The sequence below is a fragment of the Pongo pygmaeus genome, chromosome 2 (assembly GCF_028885625.2).
Source record: "Pongo pygmaeus isolate AG05252 chromosome 2, NHGRI_mPonPyg2-v2.0_pri, whole genome shotgun sequence".
Classification (NCBI taxonomy): domain Eukaryota; kingdom Metazoa; phylum Chordata; class Mammalia; order Primates; family Hominidae; genus Pongo; species Pongo pygmaeus.
In genome coordinates, this window is record NC_085930.1 from 68,678,455 (window position 1) to 68,691,216 (window position 12,762).

Here is a 12,762-nt window from a genome sequence, read left to right on the forward strand (position 1 = left end):
CTCCTTGCGCTTCCCAGGTAAGGTGACGCCCCACCCTGCTTCTGCCTGCCCTCTGTGGGCTGTACCCACTGTCTAACCAGGCCCAATGAGATGAAGTGGGTACCTCAGTTGGAAATGCAGAAGTCACCTGCCTTCTCAGTCTTGCTGGGAGCTGCAGATCAGAGCTGTTCCTGTTTGGCCATCTTGCCAGCCCCACCCCCGGCCCCCAGCTATTTAGATTTAAACTCATTAAATGAAGCCAACCTAAAAATTGAGTTCTGCAGTCACACTTGCCACATTTTAAGTGCTCAATGGCCACCTGGGACTAGTGACAATCGTATTGGACAGTGCAGGTACAGAAAATTTTCACCGATGCAGAATATTCTCTTAGACATGTTGGTCTAGTGGAGGTGGGGTGTGGAGAGTCCAGAAATAGTCATTAAGCGAACAAACAAATATGTAGCTGGGTGCGGTGGCTCATGCCTGTAATCCCAACATTTTGGAGGCCAAGGCAGGAAGATCCTTTGAGCCCAGGTCTTTGAGGCCAGCCTCAGCAATACAGTGAGACCACCACCATCTCTACAAAAAAATAAAAAAATTAGCTGGGCACCTGGTGTTTCAGGTCACACCTGGTGTTTCAGTACGATCTGTAGTCCCAGCTACTTGGGAGGCTGAAATGGGAGGATCGCTTGAGCCCAGGAGGTCCAGGCTGCAGAAGGCTGTGATCATGTCACTTCACTCTAGCCTGGGTGACAGGGCACGACCCTGTCTCTAAAAAAAAAGAAAAAATTACCCACCCCCCACCAAAGTAGGTAAATAAGATAACTTCAAATGTGGTAGCCCTATGAAAAAAATGAAACAGGGAAATGTGCTGGAGTTGTCCTTTGGATAGGGTGGTCTTGGTGGGCCTGTCTGAGAAGGTGATGCAGGAGCCAGGACCTGGGGAGGATCTGAATGAATAGCAAGTGCTGGGAGCACTGCAGAAATATAAGAAGGCCAAGCATGGCCCGGAGTAGGGAGCAAGAGGGAGAGAAGCAAGAGATGGGCTTAGGAGTGAGGCGGATGCCCAATCCCATGGGCTCATGGGGAGGAGCATGCATTCAACTCCAAGTGCGAGGAGGACATCGCGGGCTGCCCACAAGAAAGTATTATGATCTGATTCACACGTGAAAAGCTCACTCAGGTTCCAGGGTTGATCGCAAATAGGAGGAAGGCACGAGCAGAGACAGAGGGACCAGCAGGGAGCTCCTAAAGCTGTTCAGGTGGGAGAAGTTGAGGCCTTGGGATCACAGAGAAAGGGCAGTAGCTAACCCTAGAGGGAGGCAGTATTCATGTTGTAGTTCAATTCTGCATCCGAAAATACAGGGGGCAATGATAGCACCCAGTATGAGGTGCACTGATATGAGGATACAGAGAGCTACTGTCTATAAATTTGCCAGTACTTGCAGTATGATGGTACATGGCATCATCTTGTCTAACCCATCTTTGTCTCTCAAAATATTTTCTAGCTCCTTGTCTTGCCTGTTCTAGTCTGGTTTCCACACTGCCACTAGAGTCACCTTCCTCAAAGGCCAACCTGATGTCAGTTCCCTTCAGGGCTCCTGGGGGAACCCAGATGAAACTCCGAGCTTGTTAATACAGCCTAGGAGGCTTCTCACACTCCAGCCCATGTCTCTGTCCAGCATCACCTCTCCCACTCTCTGCCTGGCACTCTGCTCCAGCTATACCAATTGTCCCCTTGGCTCATGCAGTTCCCTTAGCTGGGAATACTTTCCCTCCCCTACTTGGGTGGGTTCTCTCCAGCTGTCTGTCTTTCTAAGCTCAGCTTAGAAATTTTCGCCTCCAAGAAACTGCTTCTGTGTTTCCAAGTCTAGGTCAAGTGCCCTTACATGAGATCCCATGGGACCTGTACTTCTCCATCATGTTGAATTACAGTTGCCTGTTTACCAGTCTCTTCCATTAAACTGAGGTCTTCACAACAGTAGGAACTATCTCTGTCCAGTTCATGATTGTGTGTATCTCAATGCCTAGACTATATCGAGTGCTTAAGATATATTTTGTTTAGGCCAAGTGTGGTGGCTTATGCCTATAATCCCAGCACTTTGGGAGACCGAGGCAGGTGGATCACAAGGTCAGGAGTTTGAGACCAGCCGGACCAAGATGGTAAAACCCCGTCTCTACTAAAAATACAAAAATTAGCCAGGCGCGGTGGTGGGTGCCTGTAATCCCAGCTACTCAGGAGGCTGAGGCAGGAGAATTGCTTGAACCTAGGAGGCAGAGGTTGCAGTGAGCCAAGATCGTGCTACTGTGCTCCAGCCTGGACGACAGAGTGAGACTGTGTCTCAAAAAAAAAAAAGGAGGTATTTTGTTTAATGAGTAAATGAATTCGTAAAAATCATCTATTTATAGCATTTGGTAGACCATTCTCTTTTCCTATGCCCTTCTTTTGCACATTGTTATTATTATTTTTTTCAAACAACCATTATTTAGGCTTCCTAACCTGAGTGTGTTAGCTTAGGGTGCCATAAAGAAATACCACATACTTGGGGGCTTAAAAATCAGAAATGTATTTTCTCACAGTTCTGGAGGGTGGAAATCTGAGATTAGGGTGCCAGCATGGTCAGGTTCTGGAGAAGTCTCTTTTCCTGGCTTTCAGATGACCATCTTCTCAATGTGTCCTCATAGGGCAGAGAGAAAGAGAGCTCGCTCGCTTTGGTGTCTTCCTTCAAAGGGCACTAATCCCATCATAAGGGCCCCACCCTCATGACCTCATTTAACCCTAATTACCTCCCACAAAACCATTTCCAAATAGCATCACATCAAGAGTAAGAATTTCAACCCATGAATTTTAAGGGGACACAAGCATTCAATCCATTGCATACCCCATGCTTTAGAATTAAAAAAATATAAGGTGTAAATTCTTTTGTGTTGGGCTTTCATAGGGGCAATATATAACACCTTTCTTTCCCATTTAGGTTCTGAACTAACTGAGGAATAGATAAAGAAGGTAGACAGATGGAGATTTTAACAGACGCTTATGTGGCACTTACTGGGTGCCAGCTAACAACTTGCCCAAGGTCACACAGCTTATCAGTGGTGGAGCCAGGGTTTAAACTCAGCTCTAGAATCTATTCTTGTTATTCTGTTTCTTAAAATGTAAGCTTTAAGCTAGATTGCAGGACATGGTAGGTATGTGTCCACCAGGCCAGTTAACTCTCCATCACCGACTTAGACTCTCTCAGGCAGTTGCAGAACTAGAGGTCTCCTCCACAGGGGCAGAATGCAGGTGGAGCTGAAAAGAGAAGATTAATGTGTGAACTTAGTCTCTCTGAAATTTACCAATCAGCTAAGTCACTTTTCCTCCCCTGGGGAGGAGTGGATGAGGGATGGGGAGTGAATGGCTGGAAATGTGCATCAGACTAAGGTCTCATCAGGGGAACAAGCATTCCCTCAAACCAAGTGGAAGCCATGCTGCAAATATCAGCTCTAGAATCTGTTCTTGTTACTCTGCTTCTCAAAGTGTAAGCTTTAAGCTAGATTGCAGGACATGGTTTAGGTGCATATCCACAGGGCCAGCTAACTCTCCATCAGGGACCTAGACTCTCCCAGGCAGTTGCAGAGCCAGAGGTCTCCCCTACAGTGGGAGATATTTAAAGCCTTTCCTGTCATCATTGGAAATGAGCAAACTTTGCTAGCAATGTAGTCAAGGGCTTGGGTGTTTGAAGTCTTTCCTTCTGTTCTTCTTCCAGAATTAGGATCTGGGGGTCAGCTGTGCATTGCTGTCACTGAAGCTGTCCAGTCCTTGGACACACACGGGGACAGGTGGGCTGAGTAATGGGAATGTTCTTAGAAAGCCAGAGGACCTTTGCAGCATTGCCCAGCAGCTCAGTGACAGGTCCTGATGGCCGAGAGACTGATTTCCCATCCTTTCCTAAGGAAGCGGGGACTGGTGAGCAGAGCATGTGTGAGGCCTGTGAGGTTCCTGTGTGCATTGCAGGGTCTCTCGGTAGAGCCTGGTACCTGGGTGGATGGGAGAACAAACACCAGATGCAGGGTCAGGTGTCTTGATTTCTTGCTCAGCTCTCCCATTTGTTGTGAGCCATGGGATGCTGGGAAAGTCATTCAGCCTCCCTGTGCCTTAATTTGCTCAACTGTAAAATGGGAAAAATATAACTATCTCAAAGGACTGTGTGAGGATCATGATACTGAATGAGAAGATGCTTTATAAGTATTAAGGCTGGATAATTTCAAGCTGTTATTACTCCATCTTCCTTCTTTCCTGCATTGTTTTCATTAGCAGACACATGTTGACTTTGCCCAACCTCCTCTTTCTGGAATAGCACCCTGATCCTCCTTTGGGAGCTCCTGGGGCTCACCTCTTGGGGCCATGTGGATTGTTCGGGACTGACTCCATCCCAAAGTGCCAGGGCAAGCCCACTCTACAGGCCTGGGCAAGCAGAACACCCCTGGCTCCAGCGATTGGTTCAGGGATAGCCAGGGGCTCCAGCAGGGGCCAGCTGACCATTCCAAAACTTTTGCTGGAACTCCTGGGAGAGACTTTGCCTTCCTTGCCAGGATTGCCACTCTGTGAGAATGTAAGCTTGGGGGTTTTGGGGGCCATCTTTGCCATCTTACAGGGAGAGTCTGCCACCATATGGAGGCAGAATGGAGAGCGGGAGGAAGACACAGTGTCCTGTGGGCATTGTTAGAGCCCGTGTTTCCAGTCATGCCTGACTTATGTTCATTATGAGTGAGGTGGGCTAATATTTCATCTGTATTTCCCTTTCTGTGAGCTGCTGTTTATATCTGTATCTTTAACTGACTTTTCTACTGGGTTGTTGGCATTATTCTCATAGATTTGTGGAAACTTTCTTTTCTTGTAGTAGTTATTTTTTGTTGAGGTCAAATTCACATAACATAAAATTCACCATTTTAAAGTGTACAATTCAGTGTCATTTAGTCCATTCACAGTGTTGTACAACTGTCACCTCTGTCTAGTTCCAAAATCTACCTTTCTTTTTCTTTCTTTCTTTTTCTTCCTTTCTCTTTCTTTTTCCTTCCTTCCTCTTTCTTTCTCTTTCTTTCTTTTTTCTTTCTTTCTCTTTCTTTCTTTCTCTTTCCCCTCCCTCCCTTCCTTCCTTCCTTTCTTTTCTTTCTCTCTCTCTTTCTCTGTCTCTCTTTCCCTCCCTCCCTCCTTCCCTCCCTCCCTCCCTCCCTTCCTTCCTCTCTCTCTCTCTCTTTTTCTTTCTTTTTTTCAGAGCCTTGCTCTGTTGCCCAGGCTGGAGTGTAGTGGTGCAATTGCAGTCACAGCTCACTGCACCCTCCACCTCTTGGGCGCAAGTGATTCTCCCACCTCAACCTCCCAAGTAGCTGGGACCACAAGCATGGACCACCACGCTTGGCTAATTTTTGTTTATTTTTTATAGAGAAGAGGTCTCTCTATGATGCCCAGACTGGTCTCGAACTCCTGAGCTCAAGCGATCCTCCTGCCTTTGCCCCACAAAGTACTGGGATTACAGGTGTGAGCCACTGCCCCCGTCCCAAAACATTTTAATGATCACCAAAGAAACTTGGTACTTCCTATTAAGCAGCTACTGCCTGTCCTCGCTCTTTCTAGCCCCTGGCAACCACTCTTCTGTGACCACAGAGATGGAATTTTCTATGGATATATCTATTCTGGATATTTCATATAAATGGACTCATATAATCTGTGTATTTCTTTGACTTAGCATAATATTTTTAAGGTTCCTCCATACTGTAACATGTATTGGTACTTCATTTCTCTTTATGGCTGAGTAATATTCCATCATATGGATATACCATCTTGTGTTTATCCATTCATTCAAACAACATTTGGGTTGTTTCTATCTTTTGGCTGTTGTGAATTGGGTTCCTATGAATATTCACATATGAGTATTTGTTTGAATTGATATTAGAAAAATTATTCTTTGGCCTATGATAGGTGTTGCAACTATTGTTTCTGAGCTTGCCATTGGTCTTTGACTTTGCTTTTGTCAAGCAGAATTTTGTAAGTATTGTTCTGTAGTTGAATTTGTCAGCTTTTCCAGCTAATGGGTTTTGTGACACAGTTGGAAAGGTCATCCTTACACTTGAGGTTATAAAACAACTGTACCATCAAAACCTCTGCTTATCCATGTATTTCCTTACCAATGAAACAGGTATTGAAACAGCCCTACTTGCCATTCCGTCCCCTCCCAGGGTTATTGTGAGGACCACATACGACAAATGATATGAAAGAGCCTTACAAAATATAAGGCAATATATACACATTAGGCATGTTTTCGTCATCACTATTAATTCTATTAAAATCTGCCATCAACTAGCTGAGTTCTGCTTGTTGCTTTCATTTTGCAGAGCAGGGCTTGAAGGGCAGAATTATTCACTGAGCTGCCCAAGGATGTATTCGCTGGTAGCAACGTGGAGAATGTCACAAAATTAGTCATCTCGGCGAGGGGGAGGTGTTCATATTTGACCAGAAAAATAAAAGTACTTTAAACCAAAAACTATTCTGGCCACTTTTCCTTCAAATGAAGCCTTTTTTCTTTCTACCAGGAAAAGAAACCGGTTCAGTGAGTTTTGCATTGTTCAGCTGTTATTGTAATTTATGCCTCACTAGTGGTCACTTGTGACATGTTTTCCTTATATTTTTAACCCCAAATTCTTTTTTTAAATGGAAAACTTTACGTTGAACTCTGTATTGAAACAATGTAATTATAGGGAATGAAAAAATGGGTTATTACTTGATAGCAATTATTCCTATGCTGATTCCTCCGGGATAGAATCGTGCACTGTTTAAGTCCTTGGGCTCTGCTATGAGTCATACCTGGGCTTCAATGCAATTAAGTTACTAGCTAGCTTTGTGATCTTGGGCAACTTGCTTCACTGCTCTTGGACTCTGTTTACCCAACTTGAAAACAAGGATGATTTACAGCACTGGACTCATGGGGCTGTAGCAAAAAATCAGTGATAAAATCTACATAGAGTGCTTGGCCCTGTGCTTGTGTGTAGGGAGAACTTGGTAAATACTAGCTATCAGTATAATTTAGGAATATCTAAAAGAATTCAGGAGATAAGCCCCAAGGAAATGGAATAAACACTTCCAGGGGCTTTTCTGGTCCTTAGTGGGTGGCATAGATCAAATCACATGGTAGAGGCCCTCCCCTCACACCTACCACATTTATTTGGAGACAAATCTGGTTTCTGTTACTATTATGTGAAGGGTAAACATTGGGAATAGCAGTTGGTTCTCAGACAGCAAGGAAAAAGTGGACTCACAGAGGAGGAGTCACAGGAGGGCAGCAGGAGGGCTGGGGTGGGCTGTGGGGAGGACTGGAAGGGTGAGGACCTGGTGCTTGGGGCCTGCCCAGGTCACACCCACATCTTCTTGGGGATAGAAGATTCCAGATGATGTGGGTTCCTTGTGTGTGGTGATGGATTTTTCAGGGGACACAGACCTTTTCCTCTTTTTTTTCCTCTCTTCCTTTTCCCAATCTGGGTATCTGTGGAGAACAAGCTGTAGTCCTAGGTCCGGCTTGGCTGGGCCCTGTATTAGTCCATTTTGCATTGCTGTAAAGGAATACCTGGGGCTGGGTAATTAAAGAAAAAAGTTTTATTTGGTTGGGTGTGGTGGCTCACTCTGCAATCCCAGTACTTCGGGAGGCTGAGGTGGGAGAATTGCTTGAGACCAGCCTGCCCAACACGGTGAGACCCCATCTTGAGAAAAAAAAAAGAGTTTTATTTGGCTTATGGTTCTGCAGGCTATACCAACATAACACCAGCATCTGCTTGGCTTCTGATGAGGCCTCAGGAAGCTTCCAATCATGGTGGAAGGTGCAGGCATATCACATGGTGAGTGAGGAATCAAGGAAGAGGAGCGAGGTCCCAGACTCTTCATCAACCAGATCTCTCGTGAACCCATTACCGTGGGGTGGACACCAAGCCATTCCTGAGGGATCCATCCCCATGATCCAAACACTGCCCACCAGATCCCACCTCTAACATTGAAGACCACATTTCCACAGCTCTAAAAAAGAAATTATGTCTGTGAGACTTCTGCTCTATGCCAGGCACTTTAAATCCATGATTGTGTTGGATCCTGTGCCATGGGTGGATCACTACCCTATGACAGATGAGGAAACCAAGACTCAGAGATGGTGTATTCCTCCATGAGCCCCACACACAGCTGGTGCACAACAGAACCAGAAGGTAAACCACCATCTGACTTACTCCAAAACCCAGCCTCTGCCAGGTGTCAGCTCAGAGCGCTATACCATCTTTGGCCTTGGTTTTGTATGGCTTTTTGTGACATTTCTGTGACGTTTCCATGGCTCAGCACCCTACACATAGGTCTCCTAGAACTATTTGTGGATTTGAAATTTTAATAATGGTGAAAATAGCTGACATTTGTTGAGTTCCTGCCACCAGTGGGCACACAAGCAGGTTGAGCCACTTGCTCAAGTTCTCATGAGCTCAAGGCTGGTGGCAGAGCCAGGAGAGAATCCAGTCTGTCGTACTCCAAGGTGTATGGTTTTAACTCTCATTTTTCTTGAAGAATCTAGGCTTGCAACAGGGATGTTAATCTCTGTGCCCATCTTTCTCAGGTAACGTGGGGCTTTTGCGGGTTTGAACTAGTTAGAAGAGGACAGCAAAGGGCCTGAACATGTCCAGGGGAGGCATAAGGCAGTGGGGTGATGGCAAGGGCTGCAGGCCAGTGGCATCTATTTCTGAACTCGGTGACCTCCTGCCTCCGGGCACAAGGCTATAATAAGCCCCATGATTCACCAGTTGGACTTCTCCCTGTTGTTGCTCCAAGCAGGTCTTATGCTTTGCCACCTGTGGGCCCCAGCTCATGCTGCATGCTCCAGGAGAATATCCTGCCCCGCCTCACTCCCTTTGCCATGCCTGCCTGGGGACACCCACTGCAGCTGCCATGTCCTCTAGGAAGCCTTATGGACTAACGTGGATAACCTATTCATTTCTGAGTCCAAACAGAATCATTTATTATGTACTCAGAAAAAGGCAAATGGAAGACTATACCTATTTTGAGAAATTTGGGAACATTTATCTCAGGGGACAGTCAGGGACCAATACACGTTAGTGACAATCTTAGCATATGAAATTCCAGTGATCAGTGACTCTTTAGTGCTTGATTCAATTTTTACAGAATGAATCTTATTCTACCTTAAGTCCACATGAAATGGGTTTGGTCTCCCTTGTAGAATGCAGGAGACTTTGAGCCTGGGTTGGAAGGCTGGTGACCTTGGGTAAGTCACTTCCCATATCCGAGCCTCTGCTCCTTTGTCTGTGAAAGAGTGGTGCTTATACCTATGTTGTTAGGTTGTTGGGGGATATAAAAGGGTAATAACAGTTGCTACTGTTTATTAAGTGCTTACTATGCACCAGAGACTGTGCTAAGCTTAGCTTTGCATTCTTCTTTGATCTTTTCAAGAGCTCCTCTCATTCCTGATGTTCCTTACCCTGCAATATTTTTTTTCCCATAGCACTTTACGTTTTGTATGATATTATATAATATACTTACTGTGCTTATTTTTGGTCTTCCTCTCCCAGGGCCTCTTGCCTCGTACAACTCCAGGGGGCACCATTCACAATGCATTCTACTCCAGGGGTGCTTTTTACTAAGAATATTAGCATGAATGGTGGAAACTCCTGGAGTTGTGTAATGTGGAGCCCCGGGAGCTTCAGAAGGTGAGGGATTTTTGTGTGTGCCAGTTCTGATCATTGCTGTATCCCTGTACCCAGAACAGTGCTAGACCTATAGTAAGCATTCAGTAAATATCTGTTGAAAGAATAAATAACAGAGCCTCCAAAGAGAGCTGATTTTACTGTCTAGGAAACTGAGGCTCAGTCTGACTTATGAATTTGCCCAGAGCCCCACAAGCCAATGACCCAGCTGTTCTGCCTCCAGTGTGCCTGCTCTGCATGGCTTTGCTAAGCTGCATGCCTTTAACTCCTCGCATTGTCTCTGCCACCAAGTAACTGCTCAACAAACATTGATGCTGTTCCCTACACGGGTCAGGCCCTCTGCTAGACTATCCCAGTAGAGTGACAAACCATCATGTAGCTGTTGATTCCAGAAACTGAATTAAATTGCACAGTGCAAAAAAAGGGAGGATCTTAAGTTTTTGGAAGAAAAATCCCTAACCCAAGTGCTAATGTTTGGAGTTTGCAGAAGCCTCTCAAGACTTACCAACCCTGTTATTTTTCCTGCTGCCTTCCCTTTTGTGAGTGTTTCTTCCCCTTTTTGCTTGCAGTGAGTTCTGCTCTCCTGTAGGCTACAATGTGTCAGTTGTTATAAAATCCGGGAGGCGGAGTCTAGTGACGTGAGCAGTGGGGGGAGCTCAGCCAGCCCTGCAGGGCGAGCAGTCCAGCCTTGGGTTCACCGGAGCTTAAGCGTTGCAGCAGGAAAACTTCCATCTCGCTCTCCTGGCTTTGATCCTCACTGGACATCAGACCAGAGGCACCGAAGGGAGGGAGGATGCGAGATGACCGGCCTTTTGGCAACCTGACCATCGACTTAGCAGAGCCTTCAAAAGCAAGCCAGGGGCTGGCTGCACGACCAAAGAGGCGCCGCGCCTCTCGTGGATGTGTGTGTGAGTGATCCAGCGAGTGTGTGTGCGTGTGAGGGTGTGTGTGTGTATGCCTGTGTGCACAGCACAACTATGTGCGTGTCCCGGTGAGTGTGCCTGTGCATGCATGAGTGTGTGTATGTGTGCATGTGTGTGTGAGTGCTCTTGGTTATTACTATTATTATTATTTTTGGAAGAACAATCTTTGAAAATCTGGGGCAGGTTACTGTGCTCCTAGGGTGATTCTTCTTTTGCAAGAGGAGCTGACCAGAGCAAGCTACTAGAGCCATTTCTCGGCAAGTAAAGAGATTTTTCCTCCCAGAAGGAGAAGGATTTTTCTCCCTGCTCTGCAGCCAAGTGAAAGAGATTAGTCCCTAAACCTGTGAAATCGACCAGAGCTGTGTGATTACCAGGGCTTGAGAGAGGACTCGAAAAGAAAAGGAGAAATAAATCAAGCAGCCTGTCAGTTCCTTTGGCCACGTCGGAAGATGTCATCTCAAACTAAGTTCAAGAAAGACAAAGAGATCATTGCTGAATATGAAGCCCAAATAAAAGGTGAGACGCGGGCTGGGAGAGTTTTCCTTCTCCTCCCCTTTTGTTTTTCTCTTGTTCTGGTTCCCACCCCCCGCTGCCCCCAGTTTTCCTCTCTGCCATTATGAAATGTTATGCATCAATAATCTTTTTGTGAGGAGGAACAGTGGCAGCCGCACAAGTCCGGACTGGTTTCAACTGCAGATAGCGCTGGGGCTGGGAGTGTGGATTATGGAATGGGCAGCAGTCTCTGCATTGCAGGTGTGTGAGGAGGATCCTATGCCTGACTTTAGGAGTGTCGCCGATACTCCATCATCTTGGTGGTGACATGTCACTCTAAGGCCATTTTGATAGTCACTACCGCCACCCCTTCCCTGCCATGTAAAAGCCCTTTAATATTGGGGTATTTTTTTTACCATCTGCTCTTTTTTCCTCTCCCTTTTTGGTTTCTGTTGGTGGTGGCGGTTTTGCCTCCGCCTCTTTCTCTGGGCTGGAATTCACATGCATGTGCACAGCGAGGCAGCATCCCTGGGCGGCACTTCTTTGTCGGTGTCTCTGGGCTGGCCTGGGTTGCCATGGATTAACTGTTATGGGGCATATTGATCAAGACTAATGCAGGCATTTAGGCATAAAGAGGGAGCTTGGTGCAGAAAATGTATTATCTCGCAGTGTGCAGCCCAATCACTCTGTGCCCTGGCGTTTAGGTTCATCAGCTTTCATTCAAAGCCAACACCTCAGCATGCCGTTTGGGCTGGTCGGCGCTGCCTGGCTTCCGGGGTTCCAGGAGAAGCCTGCTGGGAAGGCGAGATGACCTCTGGCTGCTGGTTGCAGCTTCTGTGCCACCGGGTGTATACTTCTTTCAGAAGCCGCTCCCTAAATCGATGCTAGCCAGGCGAAATAGGAAAGGGAACACAATTGCATGGCTAAATGCAGGCTTGCCGCATCCTCATTCAGGCCAGACTGGGGCTTCTCCCACCCCTACACGTTCTAGGCTCAGCTTTGGCAAGGAAAATCTAAAAGCTCCATCCAGCATGCTCCTCCTTTCTCTGAGGATGTGCCCTGTGGGAAGCCTGGGCTTGTGCCTCTTGGCGTCCGCTTTCTTTCTGGTCATGGTTCTCCTTGCTGCGACACAGGGTGTTTTGTGGCCTCTCCTAGAAAGAGTAAAGACAAAATGCATCTTCAGTGGACCTTGAGGCCTATCTTTGAGGTTATGCACAGGCTGTTGAGCAAGTTGGGTATTTGGGGCTCAAGCGACCTGAGGTTGCCACACCTGCTTCTGGGCGCTGCTGCAACTGAAGACCCAATGACCCAGAGAGCCGGGTGCCCTCCTTAAAAGCAGCGGGAAGGCTGAGCACCGCAGCTGCCATACACGCTTCAGATGCTTGGGAAACTTTGGGAGTGGAGCAGCCACGGCGGGAGGGATCTGTTTTTTTTCCAGTCTCACCAACAGTCTTTTTGCCTTTTAGTCCTGGTCAAAAACCTAGCGTGCTCATCACCTCTGGGCAGATCTTAGGGCAAGAGGAGCAGAAAACCCTGCTCTTCCCTGGTCTCCTGTCTTTGGTTTTTCAGTTCAATGTGGAAAACAGTGACTTATGATGTCTCAGCCTTGCTGAAAATTTAGAAATAAGCTCTTTATTGGTCAGAG

General features: G+C 46.6%; 1 protein-coding gene and 1 long non-coding RNA gene across 6 annotated transcripts in view; one reads left to right on the forward strand and one right to left on the reverse strand.

The window, feature by feature from the left end:
- Positions 1–12,762, forward strand: part of SRGAP3 (SLIT-ROBO Rho GTPase activating protein 3) — a 383,768-nt gene that overhangs the window by 104,577 nt on the left and 266,429 nt on the right. For 4 of the 5 annotated variants that reach the window (XM_054482929.2, XM_054482932.2, XM_054482930.2 and 1 more), the window contains exon 1: positions 10,366–11,141. The exons of the other annotated variant lie outside the window; for it this stretch is intronic. In XM_054482929.2, the coding sequence (XP_054338904.1) occupies positions 11,075–11,141 (67 nt within the window). In that variant the 5' untranslated portion in view covers positions 10,366–11,074. Of the gene's footprint in view, positions 1–10,365; positions 11,142–12,762 lie in introns of those variants that run through there. 5 annotated transcript variants of the gene reach the window in all.
- LOC129033840 (uncharacterized) lies at positions 2,523–10,273 on the reverse strand. The gene is made up of 3 exons (XR_008501681.1): positions 10,208–10,273; positions 3,030–3,271; positions 2,523–2,657 (listed from the first exon to the last, which is right to left on the reverse strand). It is a non-coding gene; the product is annotated as an uncharacterized LOC129033840 (long non-coding RNA).